Raw genomic sequence first — 27537 nt, 5'->3', positions numbered from 1 at the left:
TCAGACATTGTTTTCGATGCTTCGAGGAATAATCTCTCGTGCTTAGGAATTCTGCTCAAAGGCGACACTTGAATTGAAAATTGTCTCTTAACATGATTCCAGAGCCCTTAGATATGCGCCCGAACTGACAGAGTAAATCCCAGCTGACGTTTAGTTAGGTTTATGTAATATATTTTCGGGGTAAGCTTTCGACTGGGAATTTCAAGTACCTTTGCAAGGAAAAATGCAACATATGCTTTGGGGCCGATCATTAGTTATTCTGACGTGAAGATTTCCGCATGGAAGTCGTATTTTTGCCCATAATTTTTGGAATGCAAAGTGGGGCAGAGAGATAAAGGGGCTGCAACACCTCTAAGTGGTTACATTTGTTGGCGGTTATCAGGCGAATATTTCCTCATTCAGTTTCTTCCCATCGGCGAGATCTGTGCCAGATGTTTATAGGACTTGCTTTCCGTATAGTAAATGATGTGATTTAACCACCGGAAAAATAACTTTTCTTCGTCTATCTGGGATTTTCTCGATATTAAGCTCTAGTGCAGCATGTCCTTCGCGAGCTTTGAACGAAAATAAATATTTATAGAGCAATGCGCACTTGAAGCTCTCATTTAAATGCATGAAATCATGATTAATCACACAATTTAGGTTTTACAAACAGCTGGAAATTGACAAGGACTCGCGTATATTGTCTAAAAAATTTTAAAAAAATGTGGAAAAAATCGCCACTGCAGCTTCTTCCGCGGGGCCAGCTGATGTCATTACCGGAAATGGTCGGATGTCATCTTAGCGAGATTGATGGGGCGGTCAAGTGGGATTAAACCGGCATCAATTGAAAGCCGTGTTTGATGCCAGAATACGGATTACCACTCAAATTTCAGGACGAAAAACCAACCGGAAAACTACGCTCGGTTGACGATCGCCAGGACCACAGCACCGAAAAACAGCGCGCCGTCCCTCCATTATCAGCCTATTAGTATTCTTGCTAGGCTTTCGATGTTACGGTTAATTAGTCGAGATTTCGGCTTTACATCAATTTATTAAAGGGATTGATGAGATCCTGTTTTGGCCGTGTTGTTTTCATTTACGTTGACATGTTTATCATATTAACATGGTGAATAGAAGGAGTGTGTCTGGATTTGCATATTTGAAGTCATTTGTTTGAATCAAAGCCGCACCTGTCAATGGGTCGGGACACCAGCTACACAACAAGGATTAATTTTGGGCTGATAAATCCATCCCGAATTTTAATCCTGACACTCGACGCCATCTCCTCTGCGGCCAATATTGATAAGCATTTTTTAGCCAAGAATCAATTAAAAGCCTTGCAAAGTGCGATACGTATGCATGAATGCATTAATTCCGCTAATAATCGAGTAATTTTAACACCGCTATTGTAACCAGAGCATTAATTGCCAGGATTATTAATCGCCGGTTAACAAACGAAATTGATAAATGTCAGACCGTTTAATGGAACGATATTGCAATTACACAATACTTTTGCGATCAGAAGCTTTAGTATTGGAGTTGTTAACAAAAACACTTGAAAAATGATTTTAGTGGCATTTTGTGTATTTTGCTGTGAGCTGATTTAAAAATGAGAATGTAAGAGAAATTGGATTTTTTTCAGTTTTCTCAAAATTGTTGGCTGTTTTTCTTCCGGAAAAAGCGTTTGCAATAATGTGTGCAATTATTTGCAAAAATAAATAGCCGTGTTATTGATGCACTCCAAATGTCGGCGCTTAAATTAAATTTAATGTAATTAGCGTACATTTTTCAAGCACTCTTAATGAGAATTTAATTGCAAACACTAATTTTGTGTAGTGCTTTTTAAGACTGTCATTCGGCAGAAAGTTTTTATTGAGCAGTTTCACTAAAGTTTCAACATGTTACTTTATCCGGAATAATTTTATTCGTAATTAGGGAATGATCGATACTGTTTATACTAATAATTTATTAATGTGTTTCGTGGCAAGAAGGGGTGCGTCTTGCCGTAATACGATAATGTTTTTTCCGGTTAATTTTGCTAAAGTAAGGTGGAGCATCCGTATAATTAGCGAAAATTAATTGTCGAAGTTGATGTTCCTAATGACTACTTATTTTAACCGAAGCGTGCAACCGTGACAATTTATTTTGTACCTTTGCGGCATTGCTTAATTACACCTATTTCACTAAATAAGTCATTTCAGCCACGCTGTTACTGCAGAGCTGTTTTTTAATAATACGTTAAGAAAATATGGTTGATGCAATTAATTTAAAGGATTAGAGACCACAATTTCTGAAACGAATGACGAAGAATCTGAAATTTGAGTTTTGACGGTTTCGGCTCTCAAAGGGTTAAATTCTTTGTGTTCTGCGCAAACAGTTTGAACGTTTTAAAGTGTTTCATTTAATTAAGTAAATATTTGCAATGGGAAGTAAAAATTGTTTTTATCAATTATAATCATCTAGCGGGAGAAATGTAGAACATGGGTTGAAGCATACTGTATTATTTTACCAGCTAATGAACTGACACGTGATTTTAATTAAAGGACGCATGATGGCCTATTTCGAACTATAATGGATTCATTATGCGCGTTATGTAAGTGTGCCGGCCGGCCATTATATTAAAGAAAAACGTTGAAAACAAAGAATGTCAATTATTTTTAATAGGAATGTTTGCAATAAATTACTCCGAATGCCTGACGTTGGAACGAGGGGTGGGTGGAGCAAAACCAACGCTTTTCCAAACTGTCAGGCTCTTGGGAAAACTCCAAAGTCCTAGCAGATTCCGTTCTTTGCATTAAATATAAGTTGCCACCGTCATCTTCAGTTGCGCCAGTTGGGATTATCAACAGGTGTGGGAAAAAATAAGTGACGTCGGCTGCGCTTAATGTTTTTAAACTTGTTGCTTTTTCTCTATAAAATAAGAGAGAAACCGAGCTGCACAACTAATGGCACGTTTAAGGGAATAAAAGCTATTATCTTTCGAAAGGAAAAAAGTGTGTTTCCGCCCGGGATCGAACCGGGGACCTTCCGCGTGTTAGGCGGATGTGATAACCACTACACCACGGAAACTTGTTATCCTTGCAAGTGGCTTTTAGAGAAGCGGATTCTTTATCTTTATTGACCCGCAGTTGACCCTCGTATGAATATGAATGAACACATTTTCAATTCAATGACTCTCTTCCTCGTAATAAATAGTCCAGGCCCTGGTTTTATTTTTGTTTGCCTCTTTAATTGGTGGATTCGCCCGAAACCATCATTCTCATTCTGATTTAGCAAAATTCCAACACTGATTGAAAGTCACAAAGGAAATTAAACTATAACATAGTCGTTACATTTTAGGGCGAATCTCGGACATAATGGTTATGAAATTCGTAAAATTTTATGCATAAGCTGGAATAAAGACTAGAAATGAGCCCAGAGTTAATTGAAAAAGGCGGATTAATTTTGGTTTTAATTAACTTTGATTCCAAGGAAAATAATAATTTTTGGCAGCGGTGGGATTCGAACCCACGCCTCCGAAGAGACTGGTGCCTTAAACCAGCGCCTTAGACCGCTCGGCCACGCTACCGTGTTCCTGTTTTTCGAACATCGAAAAACGTAGTTTCCTGCTGGAAATCCCTCTAATTGAGCGGCTCCAACTGATGCTCCAACAATTAGAAGTTCATGTTGTTGCTGCATATTGAAATTTCTCTTGATTTATTTTAGCGTTAGTGTGTCACAAACAGACGCCGTTGCAAATTTCGATTAATTCGAACAAACTTTATCACTACATCATTCAATTTTCAACTGGCTGATGAACGCTAATTAGACTGTTTAACCCATCACATTAAAATTTCAGAGATTTGGGGATTGTATTTAAAGGGGCGCTTTGCTGTCTGGCGACTTTTTGTCGTCTACAAGTTACTACTACCTGTTTTGACTTTTCTACGTATTCTGTAATATTTCCATTACATTCTATAATGTAAGGTCTCTCCGATGGCGTAATATAATTTACCCGTTCGCATTTAGAAAGCCACGCATCCGCAACAGCCCTTTATAATTTCGTACAACAATCTGTGTCGAGTAAATTTTCCGGAAGCCGGAGTTCTCCTTTAAGCTTGCAACACGAAAATCTGGCAATGAATAGACGACTTTTGCTAACATAAGTGCAGATTTTTCGCATTCCAGAAAAATTCCATCGTTTATTTATAGGGCACTCTTTGTAAATTAAGCTCTAAAGTTCACAATTACGAAAGCACACCGAAGAAAATTGGAGCAAAGGCGCGGAATATTCGATAATTCTGTATAAAGTGCGAGCGCAGTGTGGGAGTGAACGAAGTTCATTTAGAGTGCATTTTTGAGCCGTTTTAATTAAAAAACCAAAATAACGTAATTACAGCCTTGCAAAGCAAACGTGCGAACCCATAATTTATGCACGGTGGTAATGGTCCATGTAAGACCTAGAAGTGCAGTTGAGTGTTTGTAGACTTGTACAATTAGCGCCGTTTTTTCAAGAAATATTTTTGAATTACGCCGTCTGCGTGGCTTCGAGTAAACAAAGTTTATTAAGATTAATTTCCTAAGAGCCGAGTTTTAATGTCACCGTGAAAACACACGCACCTGCAATTTTGAATAATAATAAGTTTAAGGGAAAAATTTCGCGACGAATTTCTTAAATAACGAATATGTCTTGAAAGCTTTCGAGTTAAAGAACGAAAAAGAAGTGGAAGTTTGAGTATGCATTGTTCTATGTAACATAATGGCTGGCTGTATTGTGACAAAAGGCCTGAAAAGGTTTTGTTCCCGGAATGAACGAATTGGTGCAGAATTAGCTTTTATACTTAAATTTGTAACAAATCTTTGGATTCTGCCACCTCAGATAAACGTCATAAATCTCTTTCAGAGCAGCCAAAACTTTGGCTTAATTAGCGAACAAACTCTCATTTTTAGACAAATATCTGGCTCGGCTCACAAAGAGCTCCAAACCCAGTCAAGCCGCACTTATGCCGCATTCAAAATCGAAAAAACAGGCCGCATTGCAGACTTTTTTATTTTAAGTAAATCTTCAAATAATCTTTCTTACATTTTTTAACATGTCTATAAATGAGAAATTAAAAACAGAAATAAAAGAATTGTACCTCTAATTTGATGGACCTGTCTTGGCTCAAGTCCAAGCTGTTCTAATACTTGTGCTATTTTTATTTGGTGTTGTCTCGTAAACAATTTGTAGATTCACTCTAGGGTGGAAAGGTACAGCACTTTGGTAACCCACATCATTTATTATATTTGACATAAGATACGTATCGTTATTGATATAAAGGCATAAGATCAGAAGTTGAGGGGATTTATTATTTCCAGGCCACCTGTTAGACACGTTATCTCTTGTAATCGATTGAATTACTATCAAAGCGTAATCTCTATACTCTTTCCAACGAAATTTGACGGCGAAAAAGAACGAAACCACCACGTCGGAGTGGATCTGCGTTCCTTCCTTATAATTTCCAGCAAAGCCTAGAAATATGTTTGAAAGTTTCTGTAAGTAAGCTTCCTTTGTCAGAGCATCCGGTATTTTCATCTAAACGCTTCACTCCCTTTATGCTCTAACTTGTACAAAATAAGCGAATCAGAAATGAAATTTTTCCGCACATTTCAGCGAAAGGTGTTTCATTTGTGTCCACCACAGAGGCTATATTTTAAAATTTAAGGGCTTTATTTCGGCGTCTCGGTGAATCCTTTCTTCAGCGCCAAATTTATCACTTCAGCGTTGGCATGAAGGTGGAAATAAGCAGACAATACGTCGAAGATTTGTATTGCCGTATCAAGCAAGTGTCAATACAGAGCTCTTCGAATAAATATCGAATAGTTAACATCGCGCGCTTCCTGACATTCGAGTAACGCTTTGAGGTTGAAACTTATAGAACCATTGTTTGTTGCAGATGGTGCCTCAGGTGATTCATGCATTCCTTTGGTAACACCCTCTACCCTCATACTGTCATCCAGAGGAAGGGTGAAACTATGCCAGAGCAGCACAGTGTTTGGATGTGGTCCCCCAGCACACCTGGCAGGTTATTTAGCGCCTGAATACAGGCCTAACAAACAGTGCTCTGACACGGAGACGGAAAAGGTAGCGCTTTATCGATTGAAAAAAAGCAGGTTCCACCGAGATTTGAACTCGGATCGCTGGATTCAAAGTCCAGAGTGCTAACCGTTACACCATGGAACCGTGCCAATCCTGTCAAATTTCGCCCCTGAAACGGGCGAGATGTGTTATCTCCACATCTGATTAAAACACAAGTGCGGGTTGGAAACAACTCTCAATTTTTCCAAGTTGGAGTAAACTTCAGACGCGGAATTATTAATAAATCGCTCGATCATGCCATTCAGACCAAGATTAATCGATTTTGCAAAAACACCTTGTTTAACCAAAGTTGCACAGCAAAGCCTCTTATTATCTTCGAAACTTTGAAATCCGTTAAATAACAAACAGAGACGTCTAGGAGTTCGTAACGAAAGTAATTTCTGTTTATTGTTTTTTACAAAGGGCGAACTTCTCGCCAAATAGAGACGTCTGATGATATTGAACTTAAGAGCGAAAGCTTAAGCGAATTGTCTGTAAAGACCAGTCTAAGTGTTTTTTAACTTTAAAAAGCGACGATCACTTTGTTATTATCAATTAAAAGAGCTAAAATAGGTTCCACCGAGATTTGAACTCGGATCGCTGGATTCAAAGTCCAGAGTGCTAACCATTACACCATGGAACCTCGATACTGATTGTTAATTTGTTGCATTATTTTACTTGAAGAAAAATTTCTTTGGTTTTTGTGAAAAAAAGCAAGGTTCCACCGAGACTTGAACTCGGATCGCTGGATTCAGAGTCCAGAGTGCTAACCATTACACCATGGAACCTTCCTGTGGGGTTTGCCACTGGTGTCTTCACAGCGGATGAAAAATTGCCGCTAATTACTTTCATTCAATATCACCTGACCTCGACCTTGCTTATCTCTGCTTTCGCCGCTTCTAAGCAAACATAAATCATTAATTTCGCCATGTCAGGCCAAACAGTAAAGAAGGTATTTTTAGGCGGATCTAAAGAACGAAATTGTGTTAACAGCTAATTGAATTGGAATTGTTGGCGGTATTAAACATAATAAATCTCTATAAATGTTTCAAACACGCAGCAAATCTAATTCTGGCTTGAGTCTAAGTTGCGGTTATTTAACTCCAGTGGAGCAACAGTTCCATAAATTAATTGATGGAGTGATGGATCAACTGTTTTTTTTACAATTTCCAAAAGCGGCTTAATTAACTGACTAAAATATTGATGTATGTAAATTTGGTTCCCCGAATGTTATGAAATTTAATTTCAATTTTCGGAGGCAACACGATGCTGCGAGCAAAACAAGAATTGACATCCCTGCGGATATCTTGTCACAATATGTTCCTCAGCTGCCAGGAATGGGATTTATTTTAATCGAATTCCTGCAGGAACTGGTCAAACTGATTATCGCCGAGTAGTTGGCTAGATTTCGCTGTTGTGCACAACTCGGTATTTGCCATAGAATCTCATTACATTGGCCTAATGGAGGACGTTTTGTAAAGTGATTTACTACTTAGTCGAATTTATTGGTTTCATTTATCGAACAATACCTTTGTTTGCTTATTTCGTTTTATGGTCAGCGGCCATGTAAAATTACTGTTGATTTTATTTGCCTGCTTTTTATCGACGCTTTTAGTTTATTGTGTCGAACCGTCGTCACGTTTTTGCGGATCATGCCAAAAATTGGGGTGAAACGTGTAAGACAATATTTTTTACAGATGTGGATATTCGCCCTGGGGGAAACTCTGAAAAGGGTTACTTTAACGAGCCATTCTGCCACTTTACGATTGAGTAATGAACTGTATCAAGTGCTGGTTGACATGACCAAAGTGCACGTGGCTGCCAGGGCGTCTCTCATGTATCTATTAGAGGTAAGTTTACCACCAAGCTTCAAAACAGAGACCCTTTAAACAATTTAATATTAGAAAAAAGTGTTTTCGCTTCCGTGCCTCCACTGTTTTGCGGATAGTTCAAATTTAAATTTTTATTATGCAGAAAACAGAAGTGCCACTTGGGTTTTGTCGTAGGACATGGTCGGAATAATTCATAATGTAGGTAACACGGATTAATTTTTACTTAAGCTTAGAGCAGAGCAGTAAAATGGAAATAGAAGTGAAATTGTATTTTTTAAATCGTGTCATTATGTGGATTACTTTACATCATAATAAGCGGCAAAGCGTTTCCTTGAAAAATAACCGGGAATTTTGCCACGGACTACGCTGAAGCGAGCATTCCTCGACCCCAAACGAAAGAACAAAAGGAGGCTAAACAGTAATGAGTGTAATAATCCTGCTCTATTTGTACCAGACTAGAGAAGAATATAATAAATTAAACTGTACGACGGGAGTGTTGAAAATTGGAATGCGGCCCCAACACACGCCCAAAATCAAGTCTTTTCAATTAATCTTACTCGGTTTGTTCAGCTCCATTTAATAGATAGTTTAAATTTATACAAAAACTCTTTTTGTCTTTCTGCCACAGTCGAACGTTTTCAACAACACATTTATCGACTATCCGCGAATTTAAAAAAAGATTTATGATTTCGCGCTTACCCCCTCTGGGAAATTGTTTTCCCTCTAAAAACTGAGATCGGGTTTTAAGTGCACAGACACGGAACCGTTTAGTTACAATAATTGCAACAAAAGTAAACATTTGCGATAAATTTGTTAGTGAACTGCAATCAATGCGAGTCATATTTTATGGAAATGTTGCACACAAATATTGCAGTTGCTGTAGGTTAAATAAACTTATGCATTAATCCAATTCAATTTGGTAATTAAAATTTGACATTCCGGTAATTTATTCACCTCGAAGCTATAAAATCGCAAAATATCGCAGTTCGGAGCCACGACAGATTGTGGTCCTTCCACTCATAAATTCACCCCTGGGGAGGAGAGGTTTTTGCAACAGAATTACGACTGGCTATCAGTTACCGCACTTTTACTTTTCAGTTTTAGACCCTCGAATTAATCCGTGAAATTTATAAACCGCTCACAAAAACACCGATTGAGCTCCGAAAGGGCGATAAAGTAAATTCGCGATTACATCTTCAACTGTTGAACTCTTCGAATGAAGTTCTAACTTAAATATTCCGCCAAGCGTCTCATGTGGTTTATATTCTGCAACACTTATTAGAGATGAGAAGGGTTATAAATTGACGGGGGAATCTAGTTAAGTGTTTCAGATTGTATCTATAGCTTGTATTCTGCGAAACTTGTTGCAGACGTCGAGATAAGGAGTAGAAAAGGGCGCATCAAGTTTTAATATAGCGCGTTCGTTGAGGCTTCCCTGTTTGCTGAAGATAGGACATGATTGACACAGTTATAACAACATGAGCTTAACTAGCGACTTCCCATTTACTACTGTTTACTTACTACTCCTTCCCGAGCTATTGCCACCAGGGAATAAAAACTACGTTCAATTTGCCTTTAACAATCATTTTCTAAACCTGGACGTGTCTTAAAACAGGATAAATTCAGGATAATACGTCTTTAAAATGCGGACGCAGGTGGTCCATATTTTCCCTAATCCCTGAGATTGATAAGGAATCGGAAAGAATTAGAGAGCATTATTGCTAGGTTTCTAATAAAAATATTGACTTTAAAACGCCCAATTTTCTGTTGTGTCAAAGACGCTCGGAGAATTTTTTCCATTCCGAAGGAAAGGTTAAAGGTCGCGTGAAAACCCTGTCATTATTCTTTATATTTTTCGACACGTCAGACGTAGAATCGAGGCTAGAAAAGTTCGGGGTCGAGTCCACATGTGATACAGGCCAACAATCTAATCCTGAGTAGTTCTAAACTACTTCTAGCCCCTTATCGCCCACTGCGGCTAACACCCGTTTCGCCGTTATGGTCGTTTCCGTTCCATGCATAAATTGTGATAGAAATACCTCCACTGACACCCTTAATTATGTTCCCTGACACCAATCAGTACGTGACTAATTAATCGATATGTATTACCCCAATGCACTCACTCTCGTCTCGATGACACCCAATACCCTCCTAACCGTATTACTTGTGCAAATTAATTTATAATAGCCGATCTTCGGGGTGTCTGAATGACACAGTAAAAAGATTTATTCATGAAAAATGCCGGTGCATAAAATACGACGATAAAATCGAAGGTACTTCATGTTGTGGTAAGTTACTTCGCACAGATGGCGAGAGGTGCCGAAGCTTGAGAAAATACATTTATCGATCCCAAAACGAATAAGAAACTGTTGGTCTATAATGCATTTTTCATGGTCAATTGCTTTTATGCTTGATGTGCGGCTGTTACGTTAAAATTTATACCTTAATGCACTGTCAATGTTGAACGTCGAAATAAAGGGAATAATTCGCTCTGTTGGCTTTTGTTTCGTTTGTATTAAACATAAAAATTGTCCCAGATCACGGACATAAGAGGGTTTTCTTGTTAGTTGTTTGAAAGATTGAAACACCTGACAAACCTCTTCTTACATTGTCAATCCAACTGCTCCTATTTTTACCGGAAATAACATCAAAGTTACTAAACTTGTGAATAAACTAAATGTTTGCTTTGGAAATTTCTGCTTGGTTAAAGTTAAATGCACTTAGGTCCTAAACGCTTGTATGGTAATTTGATTGTCTCTTTAAGACGTTCACTCTCGAAATTAAAGTGTTGCAAGTGTTGCTTTATAAGGTGATAAGACAAGTGCTTGCAGATTCAGGAAAACAGCGTTTCGATCAATAGGGAATGTTTAATCGTCTTTTTCCCTTGTTTTACGCCTTCGGCATTATCTTTTGTACCACAAGCTACAGAAAAAACATACTAATAATAATTTCTCGAACACTTAAAAGCGCTTAACTGACGACAAAAATTTTGGATGGATACCATTCCCTACTTAAATAATCGATTTATTCCATACGAAGATCTAGGGGAAACAGTGGTAAGTTAAGGAGGTTCAAGTAACAATGGAACATGAAAAAAGAAAGAACAAAAAAAAATAAACTTAAAAGTGGATGAAGCATTAATTATATCTGTATTTTTGTATTTTTCTCACAGTAACTAGAAAACAGTGAACTAATTAATTAGTAATAGCAAAATATTTATTCACTTTATGTTGTTTAACAATTTCTTAAGGGCGATGTCTCTGATTCTTCTGAGTTAGGAGGTGGTTTTATAAGATTACGGAAATTTCTTCTCTCAAATTAAAATTTAGTCGAACCCCAAAACTGCTTCAGGTTCAGTTACGTTTTTTAGTTTTATTATATTTGAAGTTAAGTAATCTTCTTCATATGTAATCTTCTTCATATGTTCGTTTTCTTCGTTTTCGTATTTATTCCAATCTACACGTTTATATTTTTCTACACAGATTTTAATTGAACTGAAGCTTAATTTTTTTGTTTTACTCGTATTTCTTATCTACACGTTTATATTTTTCTACACAGATTTTAATTGAGCTGAAGCTTAATTTTTTTGTTTTACTCGTATTTCTTATATCATTCTTTTAAAACACTTTCTTTTATGTCTTCTCTAAACTCGAGAATAAATGGAATAAAATGTCAACACATTAACGGAACAATTAATGAATTGAATACAAAAACCCTTAAGCGAATAATCAGAAAAATTCCAAGAACGTAACCCAAAGATTTAGCATAAATAAGCAACAAAAAATGTTCACTTAATCAAGATCTAAGTTGTTCACTGTATAGAATACAGTAACACCTCTCAACAACGGACACCGATGGGGAATTTTTAATTGTCCGTTGTGGAGAGGTGTCCACTAATGAGAGGAGCAATGTAGGTTTTGTTACGTTCCTACAAAAATGTTCGTTATTCGGAGGTGTCCATTTTTTTTGTCGTTCGTTTAACTGAGTAGTTCACATGTGGGATCTTCACTTAATCAAACTTATACTGTACCTGGATTTCGAACTTAATTTTCTATTCGAAGTGGTAGTAATCCTGGATAATTTCAGAAAGAATTTCAGTAATTCCAAAAATTATAATAATTCACATATAAATTTATTAAATTCTAAAAGTAATTTTAATAATTGTCAAATAATTCTAAGCAATTATGCTTGAATTCCAAAAATTTGAGTTAGAGTTAACTGCTCGTCGGCTGCAAACTTACTCTTCAGCTGTCCTTTGCAGCCCAACATTTGTACCGATTTTTTTGTGATTTTTTGCAAGTGTGGAGAATTTTTTTAAGCTTTTCTGTCTTTTACTCTTCCCAACTGTCTTTGAAAGCCCGGTATTTTGAAGAGTTTTAATTGAAGAACTTATTTCTTTTAACAAATTACACGTATTATTAATTCATTTAAGTCAGGAACATTTTTTTTGTACGTATATGGGTTTCCTGTTATTGGGAAATTAATCCCGTCTTGCTGAAACTATTAGGTATGTGTTGAAATTTTGCATTTGTACGTTAGGTTATTTCTGACTACTGTAAACGCCGCCAACAGAACAGGCCTTTTTCCCACATCGTGATGGATTTGCATCAGGAAGCAATGGCAGCCGTAGAGTTAGCCCTCGACACTCCTTGGGGACCCCCAGCTATGCCAGAATTGCGTCCCAGAACCAGAAACAGGTAGAAATCATTGTAGAATAAATCGCGAACACAATATCTCCTTGAACGATTCCACAATATTGTAATTTCAACGTTCCTCACATGTTATTGTCGAGATGATTATTACGTAATTAAGGTGAATTAGAATTAATAAGTTGCAAATTGTTGTACGAAGTCTGCGAGTCATCAAGTGGAATCCCGTCATTACGGCATTGTTCTTGCTTCCATCTCGAATGAATAATGTATGGGATCCATCCCATAATGATGATTGCAGTTTAAGTATTTTTCCAGAAGTGAGTCGAACGCGGACGGCATCGGCACCATCCCCCGGCGCTGGATCAGCCTGACGCGCCCCCAGGACCCCGTCCCCAAGCTGACAAAAGAAGCCAGCACCAGCATGGAGGACCTGTCTTTTTCCATCCCAATTTCGAACGCCCCCGGCTCGCTCGTGCGCCCCAAATCGATGTGTGTGCCTGACATGCGATACTTTAACAATGATCTACCTAAGGATTTTCAATTTTGCGCGAGTGCGACGAACAGATTGAGTGATTTGGCCGCCGGTTCGGGCCCCAAACTGAGTCGCGCCGAGCGTCTGGACGGCGGCAGCAGCGGCAGAAGGCCCAGAATGAGGCGCAATCCGGTGCAGCGGGCGGCCTCCAGACTCTACCGGGCCAGTGTGGACGTTGACAGCGCCAGGGACTGCGTAGGGCCGGAGTTCGTTGTAAGGGCGTCGCTGCCCAGTAAGCAGATTACCATGCCCGATTTCAAAGGACAAAAGAAACATGTGACGGTTATCATGTTGAATGGGCAGAAAGTTGACGTTCTCTGCAATCCGAATACCACCACTGCCGGACAACTGTTCGAGGTATGCAGATTGGTGGACCTAAATTAATTTCTGCTATTCGATTGATTAATTTGCGGGCTATTGTGTCTGCTGTGACACTTTTGGATATGGCACAGACGTGTTTACGACGATTTAACTCAAATGTAATTATTTTTCAGCCGAATGCCGCATATTAAGGTTTTTCTGGCTTGAATTTAATTGCAGTGACTTTGACAAAAACAATTTAATTTGTAGCTTTATTAATATTAATGTACACAAGACGGAAACATTCGTAAGTATTGTAAGCAATAACAACATATTTTTACGTCAAAAAACTTCTTCGGAATCGCAAATAACTTTTTTCTTAAATTTTTGTTAAGAATTCAACTGAATTAATAATATTTATATTATTACATTTATTTTCTCAAGTAAAATTATCGTAACATTCTGTATAATTATCTTTTTTTTTCTCTCTTATCCCATCTGCAATGGTCTCTCATGCAAAAAAGTTATATTTTGTGAAGGTGCAGTTTTGAGGGTATATTTTGTGAGGCTTTAACTATGACAGGAGCTGATTCTAATTCTCTTTATTCACAGATAACGAACTAAAATGTAATTTAGAGCGAAAGCAATTGAATTCAGTTGCATTTTTTTACATTGTCCAACGTTACAAGTAAAGGCATTGTAAAGCAGTCCTTAATTGAAAGTAGTCCATGTCTAATTTTTGGAAAATTTTTGTTTTTTTCGAAAATTTTTAATAAATAGTTAATTAATTCAGGATTCTTCCTCTGTTCGATCGTGTTATAATAATAATAATAATTTTATGTGTGGAAAATTTTCGGCAATTTTTGCCAAAATTTGTTTATGGCTTAGGAAAAAGTACGTAATTCTCCGAGATTTCGATAAACAAATCTTTCGTAACAAAAAGAAAATACCCATATTGAATTTACTTTGAGCATCCAATAATAAAGCGGGCCGGGCCATCGCTAGTTGGCCTTAATTTAAAAACAATATAAACTGAATATGGTATTCCATTTTTTAAAAGGATGAATAATTTATTGCAGTCAAAACTTTTAAATTTATGTCTTGAAATACAGACATTAATCTTTTTTTTTGAGCGCAAACGTCCACGTTTTACTGATATTTACTAATCATTAATTTAATTAATAAATCACAATTAAAAACGACGGAAACTGTTGGCTACGTCCGCCAACAATTTGGAATTAATCAATAAAATGCACAGCTGTTTCTAAAGCGAAGCGGTTAATTTTAAAAGATTAGAGCTGGCTCAGCTTTTTTCTTGTAGACGTGAAAGATCAATCACGTTGAATATAAAATACATCCCTCATGCAACAATAAAAGTAAATACTTTCAGCCCTTTACCGCTACTAGTCTGATAGCTTTTAAGCTTCCTTTTCCGGAGGTGTTATGTTCTGAAAGCAAAAGCACCTTCTTCCTTATTTTCCGTCTTGTTCCACCACATAATTCCCCGGATTTCGTCACTAATTGAAAAAACAAAATACCATCCATCAACAAATAATACGGCGTTTTATTTTGCTTTCCGCTTAGCTAACACGTTCAACCTAATTGCAGGCAATAATCCAGAAAGAACACATCGAAGAGAACTTTATGCTGGGCCTTTCGGCACTGATAGCCGGCGATTTTGTTTTTCTACCCTCAGACACACGAATTTGCAAGGCGGTGCAAGCTGGCAATGCGCAAAATGCGACTCTGACTTTATTCATGCGAGTTCGCTTCTTTCTGCCAAGTCTTCGAGGGATTAGAGGATCACAAGCCCGTCATTTGCTGTATTTGCAATTGAGACGGTCGATTTTAGAACACCAATTGCCATGTTCTTTCTCTCAGCTCATCGAACTGGACGGACTTGCCTTGCAGGCGGAGTTCGGGAATTATGGCGAAAGGGTAATTTTTTGAAGGGTGTTGATTGTTAATATTTTTTTTTGGTTTAGGAGCACGGGGCTCGGGATTACTTCCTGTTGGAACATTACGTTCCTGAGACCATGTCGTGCGCGATTGATGATCAGTATGGCTTGCGACAAGAATTGATCAGGTCTCATATATCTAAACGGGGATTAAGTGCGGAAAAGGCTGAGCAGGACTTTATTATCCTTGCCCAAAGTCTTCCCCATTACGGTGGACATTTTTACACAGCAACTTGGGTAAAATGGTGCTTATGGTGGTAATAAATAACACGCTTATTGCAGATGTTAAAAGACAATAATCATAAAGACGTTTGGCTGTATATCAGCGCCCAAGGGATAAATCTATACGAACGTGACAGATCAACAAGCAACTGTGGACCACAATTATACGAAATGTTCGAATGGCGAAGCATTCAAACTTTGTGCTACAGCAAACAATACTTATGCATCCTTCCGCATTCGAAAATTCTACACTCGTCGAAATTAAAGAAATATAAGCTGAAAATGGACCATAAAAAGTAAATTGTTAATTCGCACCCGACCTTTATAAATCACACTTTTTAGGAGTTATTTCACTTTCCGTCTCGCTTCATTACACCACCAATTTTTCCTGCGTCTCCGCACTGAATATACGTCGCTCCAGACGCTCTCGCAACAATTCGGCATCCCGCTCAAAGACATGAAAAATGAAACAAACTCTTTGTGCAAATTAGAAGCACTAACAAACCCAAATTACATGGCTTTGGACCAGTCGACAGTGAACGCCGAGACGGAGTTCAAAATCGAATTCCGAGCCTCTTCGAAATGTAGCAGTAATAAAGCCTCAAGTGAGAATAAATGCCGGAGAGCGAAAAGTGTGAGCGACGATATCAATGAAGACTATCAAAATAAGGAAAACGAGCATCCTTCCGATAGAAACAGCTCGGGATTAGTCCTTGATAGTTGTTATCTATCAGGGCTGGGAAATATAAATCCCGATAAGAGGCGAGGAGTTAAAATGGGGACTAGGATGTTCAGCAACATTGGACCTCGAGTGTCGAGATCTATGGAGGCAATGAATGCGCCAAGTCACGAGTATTTGGAAGAGATGTCGTTGCAATCAGTCTCTCTACATTGCAGTTCGACGTCGATATCACGGTCCCCAACCGCGGAGTGCCTCCCAACGAACGAGGCCTATATTATAGGTAACTGTCCTCAGTTTTCGTATTTTTTCAATTACTCGAATGGAAACGCGAAGTTAAAATATTCATAACTTGTGAAATATAGAGTTTGCTGAGCTAAAACTATAAAAAAACAGCAGTCGCACAGAAATCAACGCTTGCGATTATGTAGTACTTTATTTTTTCTCTAACCATCTGAATTTCTTAGTATTTTTTTACCCTTGCTTATAATTATTAGTATATTATAAAATGAGTGGGTAATATAGGCCCTAAAGCACGAGAATTGTTTAGAACACGTGCGAGCGCAGTGTCCTATTGCAAAATGCCCAAAAATAAAGTTTTCTTTCAAATTATTTACGAAAAAAGTGCAATTATTTAAATATTTATTTAGTTTATTGCTAAAGCCTTTATAAACTTACGGTATTCTTTTGATAACTTTTACTTTTTTTTCATTCAGTTTCCTGATTTGTTAATAAAACTTTGTGTTAAGAAATTATTGAGTAGTTTGCGAACGAAAGTCAGGAGTTTTGATACCCACCAATGTGTATGAAATTACAAATGAGTTTTATTGATTGACATATTACCAAGTATTTAGGATTTTCAAAGACGTTAATAAGATAAAAATACATTTTTTGCATTCTTACGAAATTTTATTGCTTTATTTAACACGATATGGATTGTTGAGTTTGATTTTAAAATTTGCTATTTGAATAATAATTACTCAGTACTCTGATCCAATTTAAAATGTAAAAGTAAATTAGAGGAAGTGTAGCGTATTTGGAATAATCGGATATAATATTTCTGCTGACATACACACGGGAACGAAACGTCTATCTTGAAAGGTAAGGAAAAGAAGTAATCCTTGACAGTAATTTACTATCATATACAAGATCTTTATTGTATTTATTTAAACCACTATATCAGGTGACTTTATTAGTTTATCTTTTGTGAAAATTTCTACACTTTTTTCAACTACACCTAATTACCAGACCTTTATAGTTTACCAAACAGTGGACGGTCTAATTTTTCGTGTATTAAGCAGAGACCAGAATATTGCTTTTTCCGATTTGACTTCTGTTTAATTACTCAGTCTCTTCAAATTTTTGTTTTCGTAAAAACGACTGGAATTTAGTTTTTGGTAGGCGAAAGAGTTTTTTGCTTTTTCTCTAGTCCTGCTTAGAAAAATCCCTTTATCTCGCGGCCTCTGGCTGTTAGCACACGTACCAGGCACGTAGTATTTAACTTTTTTTTGCAGATTCCTCGGTGAAGTCGTGCGCCAACCCGTTTCTGCCCGACTTCCAAGAGAGTTTAAGTGAGACTTTACTCAACAAACTGAATAACATTTCGTTCGAAGAGGAGCGCATTTTATCGACCGTTTCAGTGGAGCGGGACTGTAAGGGTAGTTTGGGGCTGCAGATAACAGAGGGCTCCGACGGCAACGTCTACATCCAGTCGGTGATCTTAGGCGGCCCTGCCCACCTAAGTGGGAATATATTGAGCGGTGACCAAGTGGTTGCTGTAGACGGCCAAAGTCTCTTAGGGATGAAATACAAGAATGCCTTAAACTTGCTAACAAATACAGGGCGAAAAGTGGAATTTGTGCTATCGCGAATTGCGCCCTCCAGGCAGTCGACTTTGCGTATTGGCGACGCTAAAGTGAACTTATCCAACATCAGCGAATCGCACTTGAAGTCGCTCCGCCTGGAGAACACCATGAACAAACTCAAGCGCCTATCGTACCCCAATAACAACAGGGTTCTAGTTGGTAGTCCGGTCGAGAAACACGTGACGGAGAGTTGCCTCGATATTTCCAATTTTCACAAATATGGGTCTAGTAATACTTCAACGGAAGTGCCATATCATAAACATATCCGCTATGAAATCGAGCCCGAGACCGAGAATGTGATGGCGAGGAAGAATCTGCCGCAGAGCCAAAGCAATACTCCAGTGACGAGTCTGAATAAAAATATTTCCAAGTCGTGCAATCACATCTATGATGAGGCGGACAGAGCGGTTGTGGTGGATGTGATACCCAAGAACGGGGCCAACTCGAGGTCACTCGATCGCAAACTTGGCAAAAGTTGCGCCCAGGAAGATAATAAATGCAAACCTACTATACCGCCTATAGCGCTACCTCGAAGTCTAGGACTCAGCAGGAAGTGGAGGGGGCCCGTCAGGTACCCCGTAACACCAGTGAAAAAAACAATCGGGGGTGACCTGGACAATCACACCAATTACTTGTCCAACTCAGACGACGACCAAGTTTTTATTTAGTTTTACGTCAAACTGCGGCAGATTAATTTTTTTACAATTACAAACTTCTTTGAAAACTTTCCTCAAATTTCTTGTTAATTGAAGATATTTTAATGACCTGGGTGCACATTCAAACATTCTCTAGCGTTTAAATTATTAGTTCTAAAAATTTGGAATTAGATATGTTTCTCCTAGTCTGTCTTTTGGCCTTTTTCAATGTGTTTGTTCCTTGAAAATGTTTTTTATAATGAATATATTCGTTCTTCTCATGCAAAAATTTAGTTCGACAGAGTAAAAATGAAGATGCTTCGAGCGTTAGATCATCTTGCGTCTAAAGTGACCAAATCAAACTGACGATTAAAATTTTACCGACACATATGAGAAAAAATATGAATGTGGGAAAGAATGAATAAATAAAAATTCCAAGTTGTTTTTTCGTGTGTTGGTCACGTCATTGTCAGATTTTGTGTCAAAATGGTCGAGTGTGATGAAGGCAAGCCTTCGGCAAAAAAGCCCAAAGCAAAGCCGGCGCCAGTTTCCAAAAATGCGCCGCTTTTGGAATTTCCGCATTTCCTCCGCATGATCGGCCCCAAGCACATTCGAGTGTTGATGGCGTTCGTGCCAAGTGCGATCTGTTACACTTTCACTTCGTTGATTCTCGTTACGTACATGTCCGAATGGAAAACTGTCCTCCAGTATTTCCCCTACTACAATGGGAAATACCAGACGGAAGAGACAAGCCAGAGTGCAAACGAGGGAGAGGAGGAGGCTACATAATCAAATATTTCGTTAACTTGTAATTGAAACAATAAATTCGAATACTGAACAAAGCTTTGCATTGTGATATTAGGAGTAAAACCCGAAAGTAATTGAAGTAAGTGTAATTAACATCAGAAGAGACCAAAATGAAATATCGCGCATATTTCGAAATATTAGAGCTTCCGTAGTTAAATGTCAAGTGCCGAATACACACATAATCTTGTATCAATAAGTAACCGTGTTAAAGTACTACCGTGTTTAATTTTTTATCATTTGCTCCAGTGATAAGTATCCCAAGAATTGTAAATATCGTTCGCTGAAAACACAAACCGACGAGTGATTTGATAACATGTAGGTGTAAGTCTCACTGTGAATATTCCATACTTGATTTTTATTTAATGTGACTCGATAATAATACATTTAATAATACTAATAAAATTAGGGGGGAAGGAGGACCCAGATTTTGGACAAACTGAGGTGCTTTCACCCTCCTTCACCTCTAACTGTTTTTGTCACCATATTTGTGATGCTATGTTAGTTAGGACGCTATTTAGTATGGCCATTGTACGACTGTGCCTAAACATAATTTTATAACAGTCTGATTATCACTTACACAATTACTGCATAGCATTATGTTAGACTAAGCATATTGTACTGACCATGTTAGAATAAAAAATCAAAAACAAATTTGTTTGATTCTCAACCCTAAACAGTTGGGCTCTGAATGCGTTCGTTCCGAACCATTGCATCTAAGAATAGTTGCCGAAAATTGCCGCCTTAAATGCTTCTGACGCGTTTAACGATGGGGAAAATTAGTTTCCATTTAGTTGATAAATCGAAACCGTTGTCTGGGGGTGAAAAAATCAAATCGTGTACGTGCGCTCGGTGAGAAAATACATAAAATGAGTCGAATAGAAAGCCCACATCCATTTCATTATTGAGCGATTTAACGGATCAACATTAATTTTTGATGAAACGACTGTCATAAACACAGCCCGATTAATTCCGTTGTGAATGAACCAAATGAATTTTTAGTCAGTGGTGAACATTGCGATTTATTGCGCCCGAATCTTCGGCTGGTCTTTTAATGCGGCTGTAACAGTCACGTTTTTCAAATGCACTAAACCGCCGGATCAATATCAAGCACAAAAGCTGCATTGGAATATCATCACCAAACTTGGATTTATCCAAAGACGACAAGATGAAAGGACTGGAAGTCTGGAGTGATTCATCTGAAAATCCGTTTCAGGGCGGTCTCTGCGAGGCAATAAATCCATGTCCCGCGTGCTTTAATATGGAGATAATTCTAAACAGGTTTTTACAGTTTGGGAAAAATAGCGTTTCGCTGTAATTTAGTGGACTAATGTAGGTCAGCAAGGAGAGTTCCTAATGGATTTGCAGGAGCGAAATTATCTCTAGCATTAATTCTAATGAGCAAAGTTTGGGAATTGAGGAGGTCCGAAGGGAGAGGCAATTTTTTTAAAGCTGACACTCCGGAAAACAAGCGCGTACAAAAATTTTGTTGACCGAAGGGCAAATAACACGGAAATTGCACAACTTCTGCTCAACTACTAACTGAAATGAACCTTTACACAGCCGGAGCTTTTTTATTTTAATTAAACAGTGATATAACATACGTTCTTATTTTGTATTTAAATTCGTTCATCAATAAAATCTCGGTCTGCCTGGTGTCGGTTTTATACGCATTCCCTGCAGAAATGTTCGTCACTAAATCTACAAAGCCTGGATGTCAATTGAATTATATGTTGGGGAATGTTCGATAGAAAAACTCGAGGGATTCAGGTTGATTCTTGCGGGAACGTGGAAAATAACCACCATGTTAGGAAAAACCTTTTTGCAACAGAAGTATGTTGCAACTAAAATATAACGAGCCAAGTTAGAGGCTTTCCTTCATTCTCATAGTCACGTAAATTTCGTATCAATTTGGTTTATTCCGAACAATTTGTCTCGTAATCGAAGCTTCAGCACCGTCTTCGATTTTATTGCGTTTTAAAAAGCCTATTTGAATATAGATGCTCTTTAAATTTTCATCAGCAAGTAAATGACTCAGTTTTTTCGAATTGCCGCTTTTCCATAAATTATTCAAAAATGAACTAAACTGAAATAAGGAGCGAGTTTTAACACAATTATTCACTAAAAGATTTCATTTCTTTGGCTTGTTTTGGAAAATTGATGTCTACCACACATCAAAGAATATTAAAGAAACTTTTCATGGATATATATCGTATATTTATTTTCAGCAAGTTTGTCGATTTATTCCTTCATATTCGTCGAAATTCCGGGTTTCCGGACTGATTCCGGTCGATACTACGGACGCCGGCTGGGTTTTACCTACGGCTATTTTACACTTTATTCCGCTGCTGATATAAAATTTTAAGTTGTCGTTTGTGAATTGCCAATAATTTTGCACCCATTATTTTCGATAACATTTCCAATTTAGACCTAGAGCATGCATTGAACGGACTTAATTTTACTTGAGCTTATTTGTTAATCGTCCTGAAAAGGTTGTCAGTAGGTCGGCAATTTTTTCATTTTCTTGGAATGAAAACTGTGTTTTTGTTACAAATCTCAGCTTGGACAACTGCCTGGAGCCTTGAAACGAAAATACCATTGAATAAATACATAATCAAATTGTCTTATAAAGTTACGTAAGAAACGTGACTTGAATTAATTCTTTCGAAAATTTGTACAAAGCTCTTTGATTCAAAAATAAAAACTGTCAGTGTGGCGACAACGTGACGTTCGTTTTGCGATGCGCTGCCAATAGTCAGATTCTCCCGAAGTCACTGAAAGCTCACTTATAAACAAAATCTATTTTCAGGAGCGATCGAGTGAGGGATGCAATTCGAACGCTCCTGAAAATAACCATCGTTACTACTTTCATCTCGTACATGTTGCACAACAAGTTCGAACGTTCGCTAACAGGACCAACAAGTCGTTTGAGTTGATGCCAAAATTAATTCAGTTAAAGTCGGCTCCGCGGTGAGAATAGTTAAAATTCGTCTTCTTCGATAATTTATTAAGTGGATTGAGTGAAATGTGTTGACGGGAAGGTATAAGAAAATCTGGCGGTATTGAAAATGAGTTTTTGTTTACGAATAGGCGCATGATTAATGTATAAACTTCCCCCAGTTGTAATCGATAAACCCCATTACGACCCCGATTTGGAGCTGAGAAAAGATCTTGTTCTTAAATAAAGATAGCGTTTAATTAGCAACCGATCACTGCAGGCGCCACGGAATTAAATTCTGGAGCGAAAAGTTCACTGTTCTACGTCTGTTATTCCCGTTTTAAATTTTAATCTCTCGCACATACACAAATCCGGTGAATTTTAATTAAAAACACTAACCTCCGTTTGCATTTTAACGATAGTGATTCCAAGCGACTGATGCAGCAATTATTCTGTCAGCTTTGTTGGATACAATTAGGTCAGATTTCAGCCAAAACTTCTCTTTTTAATTTAGTCGTCCGGAATTCGGATTTGTTCTGTTTGCTTCCTTTAACGAAACTTTTCAACATTTGCTGACTTTCTGCCCTGTTTTCATTATGATCTCGCGAGCTTTCAGTCGAGCTGCGCTTTTTTAATTGTGTTTGCCGGTGATGAACATTGAAAATAGCAAGGTGGTTGGCGGTTTTCATTAACGCTGCTTTATTTTTATCTTTTCACTCGGCGCTCCATTTTTCATCTTGGATTCAAAAATCGCCTGAAATATATTTAAGCGTGACTGAAAATTTGTCAACTAAAACGTTATAACCCAGTTTGTAGAAAACCTCAAGCTGGCTAAATATGTGCACTATAATGGTGGTAGAGCTGATGTCTGCACTTCTGAAACTATTATCCTCTATAAGGATGCGCTCATTGTTCATTGCCCAACTTCCAAACCACATTAGCGATGATTGAAATTGCACAGTAATGTAATTATTGCCTGATCTTGTTTTGTATTTTGTAGAAATATGCGGCTAAACACAATCTGGCAACTTGCCACTTAATGTTTCACAAAATTTGCGAAATTGTTGGTTTCTGTGAACCATAACCTTGGATCCTTTCAGATTTTCAAGATGATTTTTAAAATTGATCGATTCAACTAAAAAATTAACTTATTTTGTGTGTTCCATTTGGGATGAATACCGTTTGTTATTCATCAATCATTTTAAAAATAATTCCAAAAATGTTACTTTATTTGGGCTAAAAATACGCAAATTTAAATAAATATTTATAAAATCAATTGTTTCAATGTTAGCTAGAACGAAAGAACTCTTAAATATACTTTATTCAGATACAACTTGTTAACAAATTTTAAGTTGGTTGGTTGAAGGGAAGTTTAGGTAATAAATGATATAGAGACTAGAGAGATCCTTGTTGTGCCGATTTAATACTACTAACTTAAGCTGTTATTAATTATTCACTAGAGTCCTAAGAAGTTTAATAATTCATTGGTTGAGAGAGAGTTTGTTTAGTTGGTGTATTTCCCAAATCCAAAATTAATAGGATCATTTGAATCAAACTTTTCTAAACGCCGCAGAGGTTCGATACTAATTCACAGTAGTATGTTTACGGCAAAACTTACCGTAAATTTGGATAAACTCCAATTTGAAAAGTATGAGTATCTCAAGTAGAATGATCGCCGGAACGTAACTTTCAATCTTGGAAAAGTAATTTTACTGGAGTCTATTTATTCGCACTCAGTCCAACTCTTCCAACTATAATAATTAAAAATTGATTTCTCCCCGCTGTTCCAGTCCGCTGAAAATGAGCCTGATTGAAGCGACCCCATCCGAACTCTTCCACGAGATAATCAAATTGCAGTTGAAAAAGCCCAAGAACTGGAACTGGCAATTATCGACATCGAAATCTTCACCCCACATTGCACTTCCGATAATACAGCTTTACAATTCAAAGGGGCAATTGGTGGTCGAAGCCAAAGACAGTGGCGTGACCCAGCGCCGAAGTTGGCACAGTTTGGACATCCGACAAAAAGAAAAGCCCACAAACGCCAAGAAGGAATATAAAGAACCAACAGACAGACATTTACAGAGATGTAGAAGCGACACATTAGAAACGGACTCGAGGAAAAACCGCTGTGCAAACAAATTGGATTCGATAAGAAGGAGAGAGACGCAGAAATCGACGAATAATAAATTAACTAAGAGCTCCAGTGCGGCGCTGGAGAGAAGGGCCAACGAAAATAGGAAATCAGGAAGCTACAATGAGAGTTCGATTAAGGGGAACACACTGCATGATCTCAGGAAATCGAGCAGCGACGTTCTGGAACTTAAGGGTAAGTGACACTTTTCGCACAAAAGTGTTAAGCAATAAGGGCCAAAGTGACGTTATTTGGAACGACGGCGTTAGCACGGATTTACCCAAGAGCTGGCAAATTTTCTTGCCAATGGCATATTTGATACGAAGTGTATAACCATGTTCCGCATTTAAAAATATGTTTAGTTGGATTTATTAGATTGCTGGATGGAAAATGCTCGCTTATGCAAATTTTTGGCATTTTAACAGAACCGGGTCGAAACGCAACCGCAGAAATGCGTCCTAAGGATATACAGAGTGTTCCATCTAAACCTCACACTAAAAGTAGGTAAACGTGTTCGCAGCCCTATTCAATGAAAAGATTTAGACGGAACATTCTGTATAAACAGCGTTTATTTATTAGAACTGATACAGTTTGGATTTATTTTGCAAACATACATTACATCCTGAAAAAATAAACGATGTGTGTGATAAATTTAGTCTCAATATTTGATTTTATTTGTTGGTATAGTTATTACTATTAAACTATTGTACTAAATTAAAAAATGTATTTTTACATTAAAAAAAGCTGAACAAACGGAACAGGAACCAACTAGAAATAGTTTCCTTGCTTTCAACAAACTGTTCATCTTAACTGTTTGTGTCTGATGTTTTCATTGAAATATTCATGGCATTAGGCTAATCTGTTGTATCAAATTGGCGATTAAAGCCTTTTATTTTTCAAGTCGTAACGATAGTCGTTACGAGAGTTAACAGAACAATTTCTCGCATCATTAAATAACTAGCTGTTTCCAATTTATTTCGTTTTCATACTTAATTGTAGCTTTTCCATTCTTTAAAAAACCTACGATTAATTTGCCCCGTCATTGTTAAATAGCCCTTGATCAGCATCACCTATTAAAATTCGATCAGTGCTTCATAAAGCTTGAACTATGTTGCTCTAAATGAAACGATTGCTGCATAATGGTCTGAAATAGCGCTCCTCTACCTGTGCAGAGGTTAATATAAGCTCAAATTTGGGTTGACCCCATATTTGAGCTGGCGCTTTACGTAGGTAGATGCTTATCAAACAAGAGCAAACAATACGGCGAATTTCCGTTGCAGGAAATCCCCGTTTCGGCGAAACTTGTGCCCGGAAGCCCCTTTTCGGCGAAAACAAAGAAAAAAGGGACTTCATCCCAGGCCACCGTCGAAGTCGAAGCGACGACCTGTTCCGCCGAAAATTAAAAACCAACGAGGAAAGTTTGAAACGGGCCGAACTCGACGGTTACAAAAACTTCATCACGCCGAATGTTTTATTGCCCAATAACGCCTCTAATATCGAAGTAAACCATTTCAAACAGAACAGGTACAAAACAAGGACAAGCAGCGCCGGCACGTTAATAATTAGCGAGGAAAGTTTTAACAACCGCCAGCGACGCCGTCGCCGTCGAGACGCGTCAATAGAAAACTCGAACAACGCCCAGAATAATGCGGGTCCGTACGGCGACACAATGCCAAATACGGAAAGGACCACAAATCTTCCGGAAAATCGATACGCTTCCGAAAAAATCCACAAAGGATCGACGAGGTAATAACACCTTGCAATCAAACTTAAAACATTAGCCCCACCAGAGATTGTTTTGCTTTCCTGGTAATTTCTGGCACCGAGATTATTATTGTTTTCCATGCGGGTTTATTTTGATAATGTATGTTGCTCAACGTTAGCAACTCTGGCCTGGTTATGAGTCCGGAGGGCACTAAAGCTCTTACACCCACTTTGTACTTACGTTAACTTCGGACTGGAATGTGAAAATCCAAAGTGTGTGGATCTACAATTTGAAATATCCACTATTTTGAGACAAACTACTCGGGTTGCATGATTACAAGCATTTAAATGAGTTAAATCTTGTAGATCCGTTTCTAGTTGCTTCAATAAACCTTTCGAGAGGATCTTGTGCCACGGATAACTAACTGTAATTCCAAGTTAGAAGCTGCAACTGAATCAATGTAATAGTCTAGCAGCAGCCGGTAATTCAATGATTCGATTAAATATGGTATAGAAAGACGTCTGCAATTAATTTTACTTTTAACAGAAATAAAAGGCATGACTATTGAAGGAGCGATCGGGGGTTAATTGGTTCAGAAGGTTAATTAAAGACGAGATACGAATTATTTTGCTAGAAACAGAATTACAATTTTTCTCTGAACTTTCATGTCATTTTGAAAATGAATAAAGTCCGTTCTAATGTGTAGAAATTAACAAAAAATCGAGAAAATTAAGGTTTTTTGTTTTTTCCCGTTTTAGTATGGAAATACAGTTACATCAAATATCTAAATACAGAGGCGTCATGACGACAACCCTTTCGCACAGCTTTAAAAAGCTTTATGTAAATTGAATTTGATTTTAATGTGGGTGTGCTCAAATGGAGTGGGTGGTGAAAATTGCGAGTTATAGGGGTTCCCTTGTAACTAAATAACGTTCACGTTAATTTAATTTTTTGAAACATTGTTCCAAAATTAACGACTCTTGAGAAAAGTGTATTTATCTCCCGTACAACTGCAGCAAGTAATTCATGGTTGTAGATCGTACTCACAAGTCTTTACAAATAAACTAAATGGTGAGGTAGAGAGACTTAACTTACTGCTTACAAGCAGTTGTTGGTTTGTGTATGTCTGTTTAGATAAATTGATTTGTGAACTGACTGTAAACACTACTCCTACTCTCGCTAAATTTAAAGCTCTTTCGTAG

General features: G+C 37.7%; 2 protein-coding genes and 5 non-coding genes across 14 annotated transcripts in view; 2 read left to right on the top strand and 5 right to left on the bottom strand.

Moving 5' to 3' along the window:
* Positions 1-20212, top strand: part of LOC100141688 (FERM and PDZ domain-containing protein 2) — a 47596-nt gene extending 27384 nt beyond the window's left edge. For 6 of the 7 annotated variants that reach the window (XM_008203325.3, XM_064356076.1, XM_064356075.1 and 3 more), the window contains 9 exons: positions 5898-6085; positions 7777-7929; positions 12451-12608; positions 12879-13452; positions 15004-15333; positions 15381-15590; positions 15636-15871; positions 15918-16537; positions 17769-20212. In XM_008203325.3, coding sequence (XP_008201547.1) covers positions 5898-6085; positions 7777-7929; positions 12451-12608; positions 12879-13452; positions 15004-15333; positions 15381-15590; positions 15636-15871; positions 15918-16537; positions 17769-18787 — 3488 coding nt within the window. In that variant the 3' untranslated portion in view covers positions 18788-20212. The remainder of the gene's footprint in view (positions 1-5897; positions 6086-7776; positions 7930-12450; positions 12609-12878; positions 13453-15003; positions 15334-15380; positions 15591-15635; positions 15872-15917; positions 16538-17768) is intronic. The other variant, XM_064356077.1, reaches the window with a different exon arrangement.
* TRNAV-AAC (transfer RNA valine (anticodon AAC)) lies at positions 2979-3051 on the bottom strand. Its single transcript has one exon. It is a non-coding gene; the product is annotated as a tRNA-Val (tRNA).
* On the bottom strand, positions 3469-3550 carry TRNAL-AAG (transfer RNA leucine (anticodon AAG)). The gene has a single exon. It is a non-coding gene; the product is annotated as a tRNA-Leu (tRNA).
* TRNAQ-UUG (transfer RNA glutamine (anticodon UUG)) lies at positions 6113-6184 on the bottom strand. The gene has a single exon. It is a non-coding gene; the product is annotated as a tRNA-Gln (tRNA).
* On the bottom strand, positions 6651-6722 carry TRNAQ-UUG (transfer RNA glutamine (anticodon UUG)). Its single transcript has one exon. It is a non-coding gene; the product is annotated as a tRNA-Gln (tRNA).
* On the bottom strand, positions 6796-6867 carry TRNAQ-CUG (transfer RNA glutamine (anticodon CUG)). The gene has a single exon. It is a non-coding gene; the product is annotated as a tRNA-Gln (tRNA).
* Positions 20213-22396: 2184 nt separating the features above from the next.
* Positions 22397-27537, top strand: part of LOC660401 (tyrosine-protein phosphatase non-receptor type 13) — a 72841-nt gene continuing 67700 nt past the window's right edge. Inside the window, exons 1-3 of one of the 2 annotated variants that reach the window (XM_015985282.2) lie at positions 22397-22528; positions 24287-24825; positions 25911-26376. In XM_015985282.2, the coding sequence (XP_015840768.1) occupies positions 22494-22528; positions 24287-24825; positions 25911-26376 (1040 nt within the window). In that variant the 5' untranslated portion in view covers positions 22397-22493. Of the gene's footprint in view, positions 22600-24286; positions 24826-25910; positions 26377-27537 lie in introns of both variants that reach the window. The other variant, XM_015985283.2, reaches the window with a different exon arrangement.

Source organism: Tribolium castaneum, chromosome 4 (assembly GCF_031307605.1).
Source record: "Tribolium castaneum strain GA2 chromosome 4, icTriCast1.1, whole genome shotgun sequence".
Lineage (NCBI taxonomy): Eukaryota > Metazoa > Arthropoda > Insecta > Coleoptera > Tenebrionidae > Tribolium > Tribolium castaneum.
Note: the sequence above shows the minus strand (reverse complement) of the source record. Positions and strands in the feature narration are given on the sequence as shown.